This window comes from Mya arenaria, chromosome 3 (assembly GCF_026914265.1).
Source record: "Mya arenaria isolate MELC-2E11 chromosome 3, ASM2691426v1".
NCBI classification, from domain to species: Eukaryota; Metazoa; Mollusca; class Bivalvia; order Myida; family Myidae; genus Mya; species Mya arenaria.
The window spans coordinates 74,218,328-74,230,349 of record NC_069124.1 but is presented as its reverse complement, the minus strand read 5'-3'; the positions used below and the strand labels follow the sequence as shown (position 1 = coordinate 74,230,349).

Below are 12,022 nucleotides of genomic sequence, written 5' to 3'. Positions count from 1 at the left end.
TCAAAATTTTAAGAACTACTTCAACCGATGTACCGGCATACATCCGAGGTTGTTTTCGATAAAAATGGCTGAGGAGTTCCGAATGAATTCGAGTAAAACGGAATCCTTAATGGGGGGTTTCTGATATTTAGTATCAACAAAGTTATGGGCCTTAACTAAGCAATCCATAGAATTTAATAAATCATAAACCAATTTCAGAATGAAATGAGAATCACATTGGAACGAAGCCATCGTTTTTATGACTAGTTGTCAAGCTAAATGACGAGATGGGTTTTTTACCATTTTAAGCACCATGGTGATAGTTACAGAAGTCTTCAAAATCTCAACTTGAAGGAAAAGAAACGCACATTTTTATACATTATATTTCCAAATTAATATGATTTACTAATGTGCATTTCGCAACAACATTTCCACACATTTAAACACCGACTTTGATTTGATGCTATGAGCTGAATTCTTTAACACAACCAGATAGAAAATCATATACTCATTAGGCTCGTTCTTGGTAAAATACGTTTAAAAATGCTTTTGTCAATGGTTATATAGGCACTTCAAATATCACAGTTATACATATATGTCATCTATGTACTTAAAATGGTATTTTCTCTCCTGAGATATCTGCATACACAACTTTTGTGAGTGGAAGATAAGACTTCTGAAGTTTATCGAGGTAAAAAAGAGGATCGTCAATGACACCCGGGTCATAAGCTTGCTTCTTGAGTGTTATTTTCGTCTGTTTCACGGTCTGGGTCATTTCAAGGTCGTCCCGAGCTACCCGCAGGAAGAGCGGCTTGGCGTACCCCGGAAGTGTCCTTTCGCAATGTTCCAGGATGGCCTGCAGGGACTCGGCTTCCGTGTCAGCAGACCAGGGTCGGTTTAACGCCAGGGTCGCCATACCCGCACGGCCCTCGTAACCTGGGGAATTATGTACATATTCGGGGATCAAATTAAACATGAAGTGGATTTGCATGAGTATTATTCACAATTCCATTTGATAGAAATCAAGTCATAAGTTTCTCGTCGAGGAAAAATATTTCTGTCTACTCACAAACAATAAGAGGTTGATGTTCAGTATGAACATAAGTTAAGAAATTAGATGAAAATACATTTCACCACAAGTATAACATTGTAAAGTCTTAGATATAAATAAATGTACACCAATCTTTTATCTAATAATTAAATCGCGAAAAAAAACGTCTATTAATGCTCACGACAGGAAAATTATCATTCCCACTGTATTCGTATATCCATCATAATTTCCATGGAAACCATGTCATTTTATAAATCACCATGAGCTAAAGGAATCTGACAGTGGGTCACCTTAAAACATTTCTGTTAAATTATTTTGATCTCGGGACTATAAATTATGTAGAGAAGTTTTCCTGATAGACAATTAGTGCAAAGTAGCCACGCCTCTGGTGGCAATGTTTTTTTAACGAATCAACATGGGGTGAAGGAATTTGATACAGTGTCACCTAAGGAACATTTCTGTGAAATTATTTTAAAATCAGACCAGCGCATTCTGAGGAGAAGGAGAGGATTTACCGTATAAACATTACCTCATTGGTTTAGGAGGAGGAGGAGGAGGAGGAGGAGTTGTTTAAGGAAAATTTTGATAACAGAGAATCAACCCATCACAATAGCTCACGTTGAGGACTCTGAACTCAGGTGAGCTAAAAAGCCGCGCGTGATCCGACTGACTTTTATATCTTACCCGGGATGTGTACTCCGTAAACACAGGCGTCCGTGACAAAATCGAGCAGGCTCAGGAAGTTGCTCACCTCCGTCGTGGATACATTCTCTCCCTTCCACCTGAATATGGAGACACGGTATAGTTGGTATTATGTATATACTAGTGTGTACATTTAACGATCTACACACCCAAGAAAAACCTAAAATGAAGGCGCGACACGAACTAGGCCTTCGTTTGACTGTAGAACGTTATAAATATGTCATGTTAAAGCTGCACTCTCACAGATTGAACGTTTTGACAACTTTTTTATTTTTTATCTTGGAACGAGCCAATTTTTGCGAAAAACCATGGAAACCAGTCATATAAAACTGCTGACAAAAAAATCAGATCGCAGATTTTTATATTTAAGTTTAAACCTAAAATGAAGGCGCGACACGAACTAGGCTGTAGAACGTTATAAATATGTCATGTTAAAGCTGCACTCTCACAGATTGAACGTTTTGACAACTGTTTTATTTTTTTTATCTTGGAACGAGCCAATTTTTGCGAAAATCCATGGAAACCAGTCATATAAAACTGCCGACAAAAAAATCAGATCGCAGATTTTTATATTTAAGTTTAAAAATCGATTTTTTTTGCGTTTTTCTTAAACCGTTAGTAACCGTTTAAGCCATAAAACATTACTTTGCGAACGTAAATATGAAATCTACGATCTGATTTTTTGTCAGCAATGTTATATCATTGGTTTGCAGATATTTACGCAAAAATTTGCTCTTTCCAAGACAAAAAATAAAAAAGTTGTTAAATTGGTCAATCTGTGAGAGTGCAGCTTTAAGTGGATGCAGTTTAATACGAGTTATTGTAAATCGAGTTTTATTCAAGTTCCTATGCCAATGACGTCGAAAAGACATTCAAGCTAATCTTTTCATTAGCGGTTAATGTAATCCTCGCTATAGTTCAGTAGCTACTAAATCACCTCGGCAGAGGCCCCAATCTCACAAAATCTTCGGGAAAAAATCAATTACACGGAGTTAAACATCATAAACTAGAGAACTCCGTCAAACAATACATTCCACAAATTATAGCCAGTAGCCAAGCGTCCTATAGAATATAAACAGGCAAACCTTTGAAAAGTATCCATCTCTGATTGGTCGACAAATAAATGCATACACTTATTAATCATACTAAAAGCACCCTAGCCCATTATATCATCTTCATTCGTTGCACGCAGCATTTCTATAAACACAATCAAATGTTCAGTTTGTATCGGTAAAGGCTACCTTTGTCATTTTGTAAGAAAAAACTTTTATTATTTAAGTGTTGTTTAAGTATCTCTGCAATTGTATGATTTTAAATATCAAAAGCGCCGCGATGCGAACGACAACGCTCGTTTGTTAAGTTGTTGGGTCAAGGTCACTGCACATCGTCTCAATGTTGTTGTTATTGTTGTTGTTTTCATTCGAAAAGTTATTTAACAAAACAGCCGAGGACGACACCAAGGCTATTCCGGCTTTATCTTCAAAACATAGTAAGTTAAAGAAAGCACTGCCCGACGCAATGCCTTTGAATGACGCCATAATCAAAGTCTAGTGTGAATTATTCAGGAAGGGACATGCTCCACCTGTATGTGTCTCCTATCCTGTCACAGAAGTACAAGAAGTAGAGTCGGTCCCGCCTCATAAGGTCACCCGTGTTAAAGTACGAGTCGCCCTTTACCAGAACGTCCCTGGAATAAAATAGAAATCAAAATGATCATTCTTTACATCTTAAGTTCGGATCATCATTAAGTTAATTTCGAAAATGTGTACAAGAAAGTTTATGTACACCGTGCTGTAAGACACATGTATCCCAACTAATTTTAACAGTTTTATTGTTACGAACTTTCGAAATTTCGAAGAACTGTGCGATACCTGAGGATTTGGGTATAAAACGCTCGTTTCAACAACCTTCGTTAACATTCCATAATGATGTCACCATCTACGAAGATTCTTAAAGTTAATTAATTTCGATAATCCGTCTATGCACGAGTATGTTTACAAATGGAAGTTATGTGCGAGACCTGACGATTTTGCTCTCTGTGAGTTCCTTTCTTCCCTGGTACCCGTCAAACTCGCTCTTCGGGGTGATCTTCCCCAGACATAGGCCCGGCTCGTCTACAACACGTAGTGTCATAGAAAACATTGATTTAAAATAACATTCAATACATGAACATGCCATTCAGATTATCAGAAATTCATGTTATTTGCATTTCTACTCCTTATTTCTTTCAATTGTTAAAGGTTATTTCCATTAACCAGACCTATTGGTGAACTTAAATAAACAAAAATAATACAGTGAATATCAGTAGACAGTCATCGCTTACCTATGTCTGCGGGGACGCACAGACCATGGGAATTTCGCACCAAACACTCGTTCTCTACGTCCCACTTGCAGAAGCTGACCGGAAACAGTTTCGTCTAGAGGAGAACAAACAAGCATGTACATGTATAATTGTAATCATGATTCAATTTTAATCATATTTTACAAATCTCCCCGAAACATGAAGTAATAATAACTACAGTAAATGAGCCAACGATAATTTTTATCTATATAAGAACAAGGTGCCCCAAACGCAATCTCATGAAAGCTTCCTACACAGCATGAAATAAGATAACTCAAGATTTTCAGTTTCAAAGGTTTTGTTTTAATTTTAGCAACATTGACCTTGACCTTGACTCTAGTCCAAAATGCAATCCCGTGAGAGTTCTACATAAACTCTTTGATCACAATATGTCAACCGTATCTAGTCATTCAGTTTCAACCGTTTTTTTCTAATTTTAGTTACAGTGACCTTGACCTTGACCTTGACCCCAAAATGCAAACCCATGAACTGTATACCAAGCTTGGCCACCAAATGTCAACTCTCACATAAGTTATTTATTTGCATCTATAGGAGTTTGATGCCATTCAACATTATCCTATAACCTTGTAGTGATACTATGAAAAAAATGGTTAAAACCAACTTACAACATTAAATTGCCATTTAAATATTAAATACAATGTAGTTATCATACCAGAAGGGGCGATGCGCGACCGATGCTGCCATCCTTGTTAAGCACATTAAGGTAGCCGACATTTCCCTCTGTGGGCCCGTAGATCTCGGCTATGTGCTTGATTTTAAAACGCGTACGGAACTCCGAGAAGATGTCCTGACGAAGACCGTTTCCAATGGCAACACGCACTTTGTGGTTTGTATCGTCTGCGCTCTATCACAACATAAAACATATTCTTATACTGCGGTAGGAACAAAGTTTCTTAAGTTATTTGCGGCAAAACAAAAATCACAACTTGCCTGCACCACGGAGGCTATAGCATGATTGAAGTCTGAAAAGTAAAGTAATTGACAACGAAGTTATCAACATCAAAATATCGCCGCGGAACGAACGTCAACGCTCGTCTGTTGATGTTCTGCTAATGTTTTTTTTTTCAAAAGGTGTGTTGTTTACTTATTATTCAAGCCAAAGTTATTGGTCTTGCATAACATGAATACTAAGTTTCATTTTAATATCTTGACTACAATGTATATATAGTTGTTGCACGCCGTCGTCGCACATTTTTCTCACCTTGTCATTTGTTAGAAGGTACCTGCACATCTCGCCTATGTATATGATGACAGTGACCCCGTACCGCCGACAGTCCGGGAAGAATTGGGACCGAGAAAACCGCTTGCGGAGAACACACGTCGCTCCTACAGAGTAGACAGAATACTTCATGATGTCAGAACTGTCCGATTTGTGGAAAAGTTTCAACATTCTGTATTTGGTAACATTTGTCTCACGGGTTGGCTAAATAGATATTGAAAATGAAAATTATGTTGACGAATAATAAATATACACGGTAGTCGATTACATAGCATCTAATAAAGTTCTGTTGCAACTGTACAAAGTGTGCAATACCTGCCCACATACATTGGAAGAAACCGACTATGAGCGCGCTAGAATGGAACAACGGCATTGTAACGTAAATGACGTCATCAGAGCAAACCCCTACTGCCTTCGACAGTATGCTGGAGATTAAAAGTCTTTTAGAAGGCACGACAGCTGCCTTTGGTAAGCCTGAAACATATATAAATTTGATAAATATTTAAACGAAAATGAATATATATTTTCATTGACAGCACTTCAGTAATAATGCAATTATATTTATTGTGCTCCGTAAAAACAAACATGCTTTTAAAGATAAACACATACCTACCAGTGGTTCCCGAGGTGAAAATGTAGACCGACGGGTGGTTCGGTCCAATGCTCGCCCTAACGCTGGGTGGGACCGGGGCTGTACTTGCCGCCTCTAGTTGAGAATCCAGCGATTTGAAGTCGGCGGGTAGCGCGGCATCCGCCATCCCGTGCACGTAGACCATTATTTTCGGCAAGTCCTCAACAATTTCGACAACGGAGTCCAACAAAGATGGATCTTATATGGTATATAAGTTAGAAACTTCAAACAATTCAAAACGTTTTTGATATTGACAAAATCAATTTAAAAAAACACATTGACAATAATGTAATAACAGAAAAGCGGTTTTGCATAAATGCTGTTCAAGCTCATGTTTGTTCTCATTAAGTTTGATTAATTACTTTGAAAATTCAGGTTTATTGGGCAATCGGTGAAAAGACCTAGAATACCTTCTTGCTATGTATATACTTGATAGACAAGACACGCGGCAATGCGACGAAACCAGGTTTTCAATGATTGACAGAAGAACTTCAGCCTGTGTATGTTTTTCCAATTTTATGTAACAGTGATCTTGACCCTAGGGACCCCAAACGCAATCCCATGAAAGGTCTCCATAAACTCTTCTTTTATACCAAGTTTGTTCAAGATATGTCAACCCTGACTAAAGATATTCAGTTTCAACTGTTTTTCTATTTTAAGTAACAGTGACCTTGAACTTGACTTTAGGGACCCCAAACGCAATCACATGAAAGGTCCACATAAACTCTTCCTTTATACCAAGTTGGGTTAAGACATGCCAACCCTTACTAAAGTTATTCAGTTTCAACCGTTTTTCTATTTGAAGTAACAGTGAAATCGGCCTTGACCCTAGGGACCCCAAACGCAATCCCATGAAAGGTCTCCATAAACACTTCCTTTATACCAAGTTGGGTCAAGATATGTAAATCCTAACTAAAGTTATTTAGTTCCAACCGTTTTTCTATTTTTAGCAACAGTGACCTTGACCCTAGGGACCCCAAACACAATCCCATGAAAGGTCTCCATTAACACTTCCTTTATACCACGTCGGGTCAAGATATGTCAACCCTAACTAAAATAATTCAGTTTCAACCATTTTTCTAATTTTAGTAACAGTGACCTTGACCCTAGGGACCCCAAACGCAATACCATGAAAGGTCTCCATAAACTTTTCCTTAATACTAAGTTGGGTCAAGATATGTCAACCCTAACTAAAGTTATTCAGTTTCAACCTTTTTTCTATTTTTAGCAACAGTGACCTTGACCTTGACCCTAGGGACTCCAAACACAATCCAATGAACGGTCTCCATAAACCGTTCCTTTAAACCAAGTCGGGTCAAGATATGTCAACCCTAACTAAAGTTATTCAGTTTCAACCGTTTTTCTATTTTAGTAACAGTGACCTTGACCTTGACCCTAGAGACCCCAGACGCAATCTTATGAAAGGTCTCCATAAACTTTTCCTTTATACCAAGTTGGGTCAAGATATGTCTACCCTAACTAAAGTTATTCAGTTTCATAGGTGAGTTTGACGCCGCCCGACCGCCCAGCCGCCCGGCTTCCGCCTGAACAACGACGTTCGTCATTCTAATAATAAGAAGAATTCACTATGTGAAAACCTGGTTAGAAAGTATGCTTCTATACAGCTGTGTCCGAGTAGCTAACCGTTATTGAATCGCGATAGAGTCCGTCAACTTGGTACCAGTATTGATGTCTTAATTGAGAGGCCATGAGCCAGTTCACCTCAGGGTGAGGATCAAACCGACAACGGCGGACATCTTTACCACTTGACTTTTAACCCGCATTATATATCAATTGCTTGCCCTGGTAGATTCCCGTGTATTGTTAAAGACATACGTTTTTAGCAATTATACATACCCGACCCGACGATGAGTATCTTGGAGGGTGTGACATTGATACAGTGAAGCAGGGCACGCCCCCTCAGGCTCGTGTTTACAAGGGTTACAGCCACCCCTTGCTTCATAAGTCCTTAAAGATGAACAAATAAACACAACCTTCATAAAAAAAACTGATGCACCTAAATGTCTAAGTGCATTTAGATAACAATGAATTCATTATATACATTTAGTCAGCTGGTGATATTAAAAGCACAGAGTTTCAATTGAATATGCCTTAGAACTCGACATACTCACGTGTTACTTGTAATAGAAATCAATGCCAAAAAACGTGAGATAATAGTCCCAATTTCTCGGCAGCTTAATTAATCGAAAATGTAATACTGACGGACATTCAAACACAAACAAAACATTGCTAAAATAATTTCATTGCGAACCGATGTTTGAGTTGTTTTCCTCGTGTGCTACTAATATATGTCCCTACCCAGGACCACAAACAGGAACTCCGGACAGTTGTGTTGAAGCAGAATGACAGTGTCCCCTGTTTCCAGCCCCAACTGCTGCCGCGACAGGTTCGCTATTCGATTTGCGTGGGAGTCCATTTCCTGGAATCAAAATAAACGCTGTGTACATGGTTGGGAGTAAAGAGAAATGTATGCTTAATTCTATCCATGATCCGCTGGTTCAGATCAAGTCTGGTCATTATTGAGAGGGTTTAATTTGAAATACGATAGTTTGACCTCTAAACAGGACTTGATTATATCATTAGGCCTAAATAATACATGTGTTTCAAGGGCGACCCAATCATAGTGATACTTGTTGACTGCAATAAAACATTTAAGTATTATTTATTTGATTCACAATATAACAAAGTGAACACATTCGCGACTTGCTTTACAGTTTGACTAGACTTCAAAACATTGTCCGTGCCCTAGCTAACTTTAGCAATTTTGAAACCCTTGCCACAGATGTATGCGTTTTATGCGTTAACATTCTAGTTTAACGGTTTTCAAAGTGATAAGACACTCTGACAAAGCAGTGTCGTCCTACCTTGTATGTGTATTTCTGATCCTCAAACAACAAAATATATTTATCTGGATGCTTTTTGACGCATTGCTCAAAAATATCAATGGCATGGACGCCTTCTTTGTTCCAGCGTTCGAGGCGCTTGGCGCCCGGAAGAACCTTTTGGATATACTCGATGTCCACCAGAAGCCAGGGGCATAGCGTTTTCACTAGCAGGTACCCGGCGCCTGCGGTCGCCAACAGACTCCCCCCTATCGCCAACGCCGTGTCCATTTTGAGTTCCCGTGTGTTGTAGATTAACGACGGGAGGCCAGCTCTCATGGGCTACTTCTCATACCTATACAGCAAGTGATGAAATGTAAACACATTCTTCTGTAATAATGTACTATATAAATATTCTTCACTTAACGTAAGCCATCCATCATCCGTACAAAAAACCTTAAATAATCTTCTTCGCCGATAGCTTTTTAAAGGGGCTGTCTCACGTATGATAAAATAGCGAAAAAAAGAGAAAATTGTCGAAAACTGACATAAACTTAATTGGTATCGATGTGTACAATGCATTGAAACTTACTAACTGAAGTACCACATTGTTTACAATTTATTTAAGTTTAGCAGTTATTTCGTATTTTTCCATTAAAAAAGATTACTGGGTATGTCTACCAGGTATAATTCATTCCTTATGCGTGATTGGCTAGTCGGTGTTATCACGTGATATTACCGAGGTAGGTGTTTAGCTTAATTATGTCACCCGATTAGAATAAGCCTTTGAAGCGCGGTGAGTTCAAACCCGATCTCCGACACAATTTTTTTTTACATTTTGCTACTTTTTTACAATTATGATATCAAAGCGTAACACATTCTATTAAATAATTGTCCTGAGATTCGTTACAGAAAAAAACTTTTTTTGGTGCCAATCTGTGACACAGTTCCTTTAATATAGGCATAATTTTATTTAAAAACAAATAAATAAAATTGCTATACAATCGCAGTAAAAGTGTGTTATATTACCTCACTTTAATATATCATATCATACTATTAACGTTGTAATGGTGCTATTCAAAAATAAAATCCATCCAATACTAATATAATAGTAAATCAATAAACTAAATATAGAAATTATGTCGATCATAAATATATACACTGCCCTAAAACATCTTATTATCTGAATGTTGAATGGATAACCTTCAGGTATTCCACCAGTAGCGACGTCGTTAAACCTCATTTATTTCCGTACAACGTTGAATTTTATGCGGCTTGCTGATCAGTAACAAAATAATATAACGTCATTTTCTGCGGCAAAATATTTTAAAATTATATGTGATCAAAAGGTTCCGTACATTCACCGACAGAGTGACTTTCATTGTATATGTTATACTTTCATCCATTATTTTATACGGTGTACATGTAATGCATAAATACATAAATAAAAGCCATTTTTACTAAGATTTACAACGATGTTCTTGCGCGTCGTTTCTGACGTTGATGACATGACTTACGACTGAGATAATTGGTTTTGATAAAAAGTTTATATCTGAAGTTAGGTTCAGGATTTATAAAACGTCAAAACATCTCATTTATTGTACATACATATTATTTCATTCGCATAAACAAACGAACCTCAGGAAGTCAAATGAACATTACTGTAACATACAGTATACTGACAGTACAATACTGGCGTGCATGTACACATACACTGTACTTGTATGCGTTTGCAAGCCCGATGATTATGTGTATATATACATGTGTTCATGTACTGAATTTGTGCTCTTCGGGTCACGATGTATAATTAATTACTTTAACCCGCTAACTAATTAGTTTTTATTGAAATACAACTTAAAAATAATGCATAATGTGTACCTTTATATTCCGATGTTGTTGATTCTTGTAACCTTGACATACATATTTTAAAACTTGTCGAACAAGCTACATACTTTATGTAAACAGCACGCTTTGCACAGTGCGTCAGGTCACTATACAGATTGCAATGAAGCTAGGTGTTTGAGGCCGTGCATAACTGTAAATGGAGACTTGAAGCTGCACTCTCACAGAAATACCATTTTTATTTTTATTTTTATTTCTTTTGACTTGGAAAGAGAAGATTTTTGCGTAAATATCTGCAAACCAATGATATAAGACTGCTGACAAAAGATCAGATCGCAGATGTTCATATTTCCGTTCGAAAATTAATGTTTTATGGCTTAAACCGTCATTACTAACGGTTTAAATGCATAAAAAAGCAAATTTCGAACTTAAATGTAAAAATCTGCGATCTAATTTTTGTCGGCAGTCTTATATAACTGGTTTCCATGTATTTTCACAAAAAAATGGCTAGTTCGAAGACCCCAAAAAAAGTTGTCAAAACGCTCATTCTGTGAGAGTGCAGCTTTTAAGTTAAGATTGGCTTTTTTGCAGATAGTACTACATCGGTTTATATTTTTGTTATTTAGTCTGGAATCATTAAATTTAGCCACCGGGTTTTTTTATACATAACACAATAATGTTTTAAACAGTGAATTATTGGAATCTAGGAAAATTGCTTTTTTTTACTAATTTATGTATGTACGAGTCCAAGAGGCCGATTTAATCTAACAATTGTTAGAAGTAATATAATACACTCAAGACAGCAATGTTTCGGGTCATGAGAAGATACTGATTATTTAATTTTGTTAAGAGTCATGTAGAATATATTGGGGAAAAATGACTCAATCCAATCATATCGAAGCTTTTCTCACTAACTAGTGCCACGCTTAGCAAGAATTTAAGACGCTTAATTGTAGAACTCGGTCGAACGCAACTTACTCCAGTATCATCGACGAGGCCTATTCCTTGATTGTTGTCCACGGACGCCGGGAGTTCTTCCGATAGTGTGAGGAGCTTGGTCTCAAAACTGCGTACAGCATAAAAGCCTTGATGGCAATCTGTCGGCTTTTGTGTTCGTCTAGATGGGACACGATGTCAGTGCCAAGTTGTCAGTATCATGGTATGCGTTTTTGCAATTTGCACCAAATGCTTGTTAGATACACTGCATGGTGGTTGCTCATCAATCTATTCTACGAAATGTAAAACATAAAGTGACCTTTTTAGAAACGGCTCCATGATTCGGCATAAGAGGGATGCACTTCAGGCGCATATCTTAGTCACTGTAGACAAAGACAAACCTGGTATTTTCAATTATAAATATGTTGACAAACTTGGACCCCGACCCGACCGCATT

The 12,022-nt window shown here is 37.5% G+C and overlaps 1 protein-coding gene across 2 annotated transcripts; it reads right to left on the bottom strand.

The window, feature by feature from the left end:
- Positions 1 to 346: 346 nt before the first annotated feature.
- LOC128226820 (long-chain fatty acid transport protein 6-like) lies at positions 347 to 10,772 on the bottom strand. 2 transcript variants are annotated; one of them, XM_052936888.1, is made up of 13 exons: positions 10,666 to 10,772; positions 8,830 to 9,142; positions 8,264 to 8,384; positions 7,802 to 7,912; positions 5,927 to 6,142; positions 5,629 to 5,787; positions 5,296 to 5,420; positions 4,747 to 4,938; positions 4,056 to 4,149; positions 3,753 to 3,846; positions 3,315 to 3,419; positions 1,715 to 1,812; positions 347 to 915 (listed from the first exon to the last, which is right to left on the bottom strand). In XM_052936888.1, exons 2-13 carry the CDS (start codon positions 9,124 to 9,126, stop codon positions 590 to 592), a joined length of 1,938 nt encoding a protein of 645 aa, XP_052792848.1. In that variant the 5' UTR covers positions 9,127 to 9,142; positions 10,666 to 10,772; the 3' UTR covers positions 347 to 589. The 2 variants fall into 2 exon arrangements, with proteins under 2 accessions (XP_052792848.1, XP_052792849.1); XM_052936889.1 differs by lacking the exons at positions 8,830 to 9,142; positions 10,666 to 10,772 and having other exon boundaries at positions 8,217 to 8,380.
- Between the last annotated feature and the right edge of the window lie 1,250 nt (positions 10,773 to 12,022).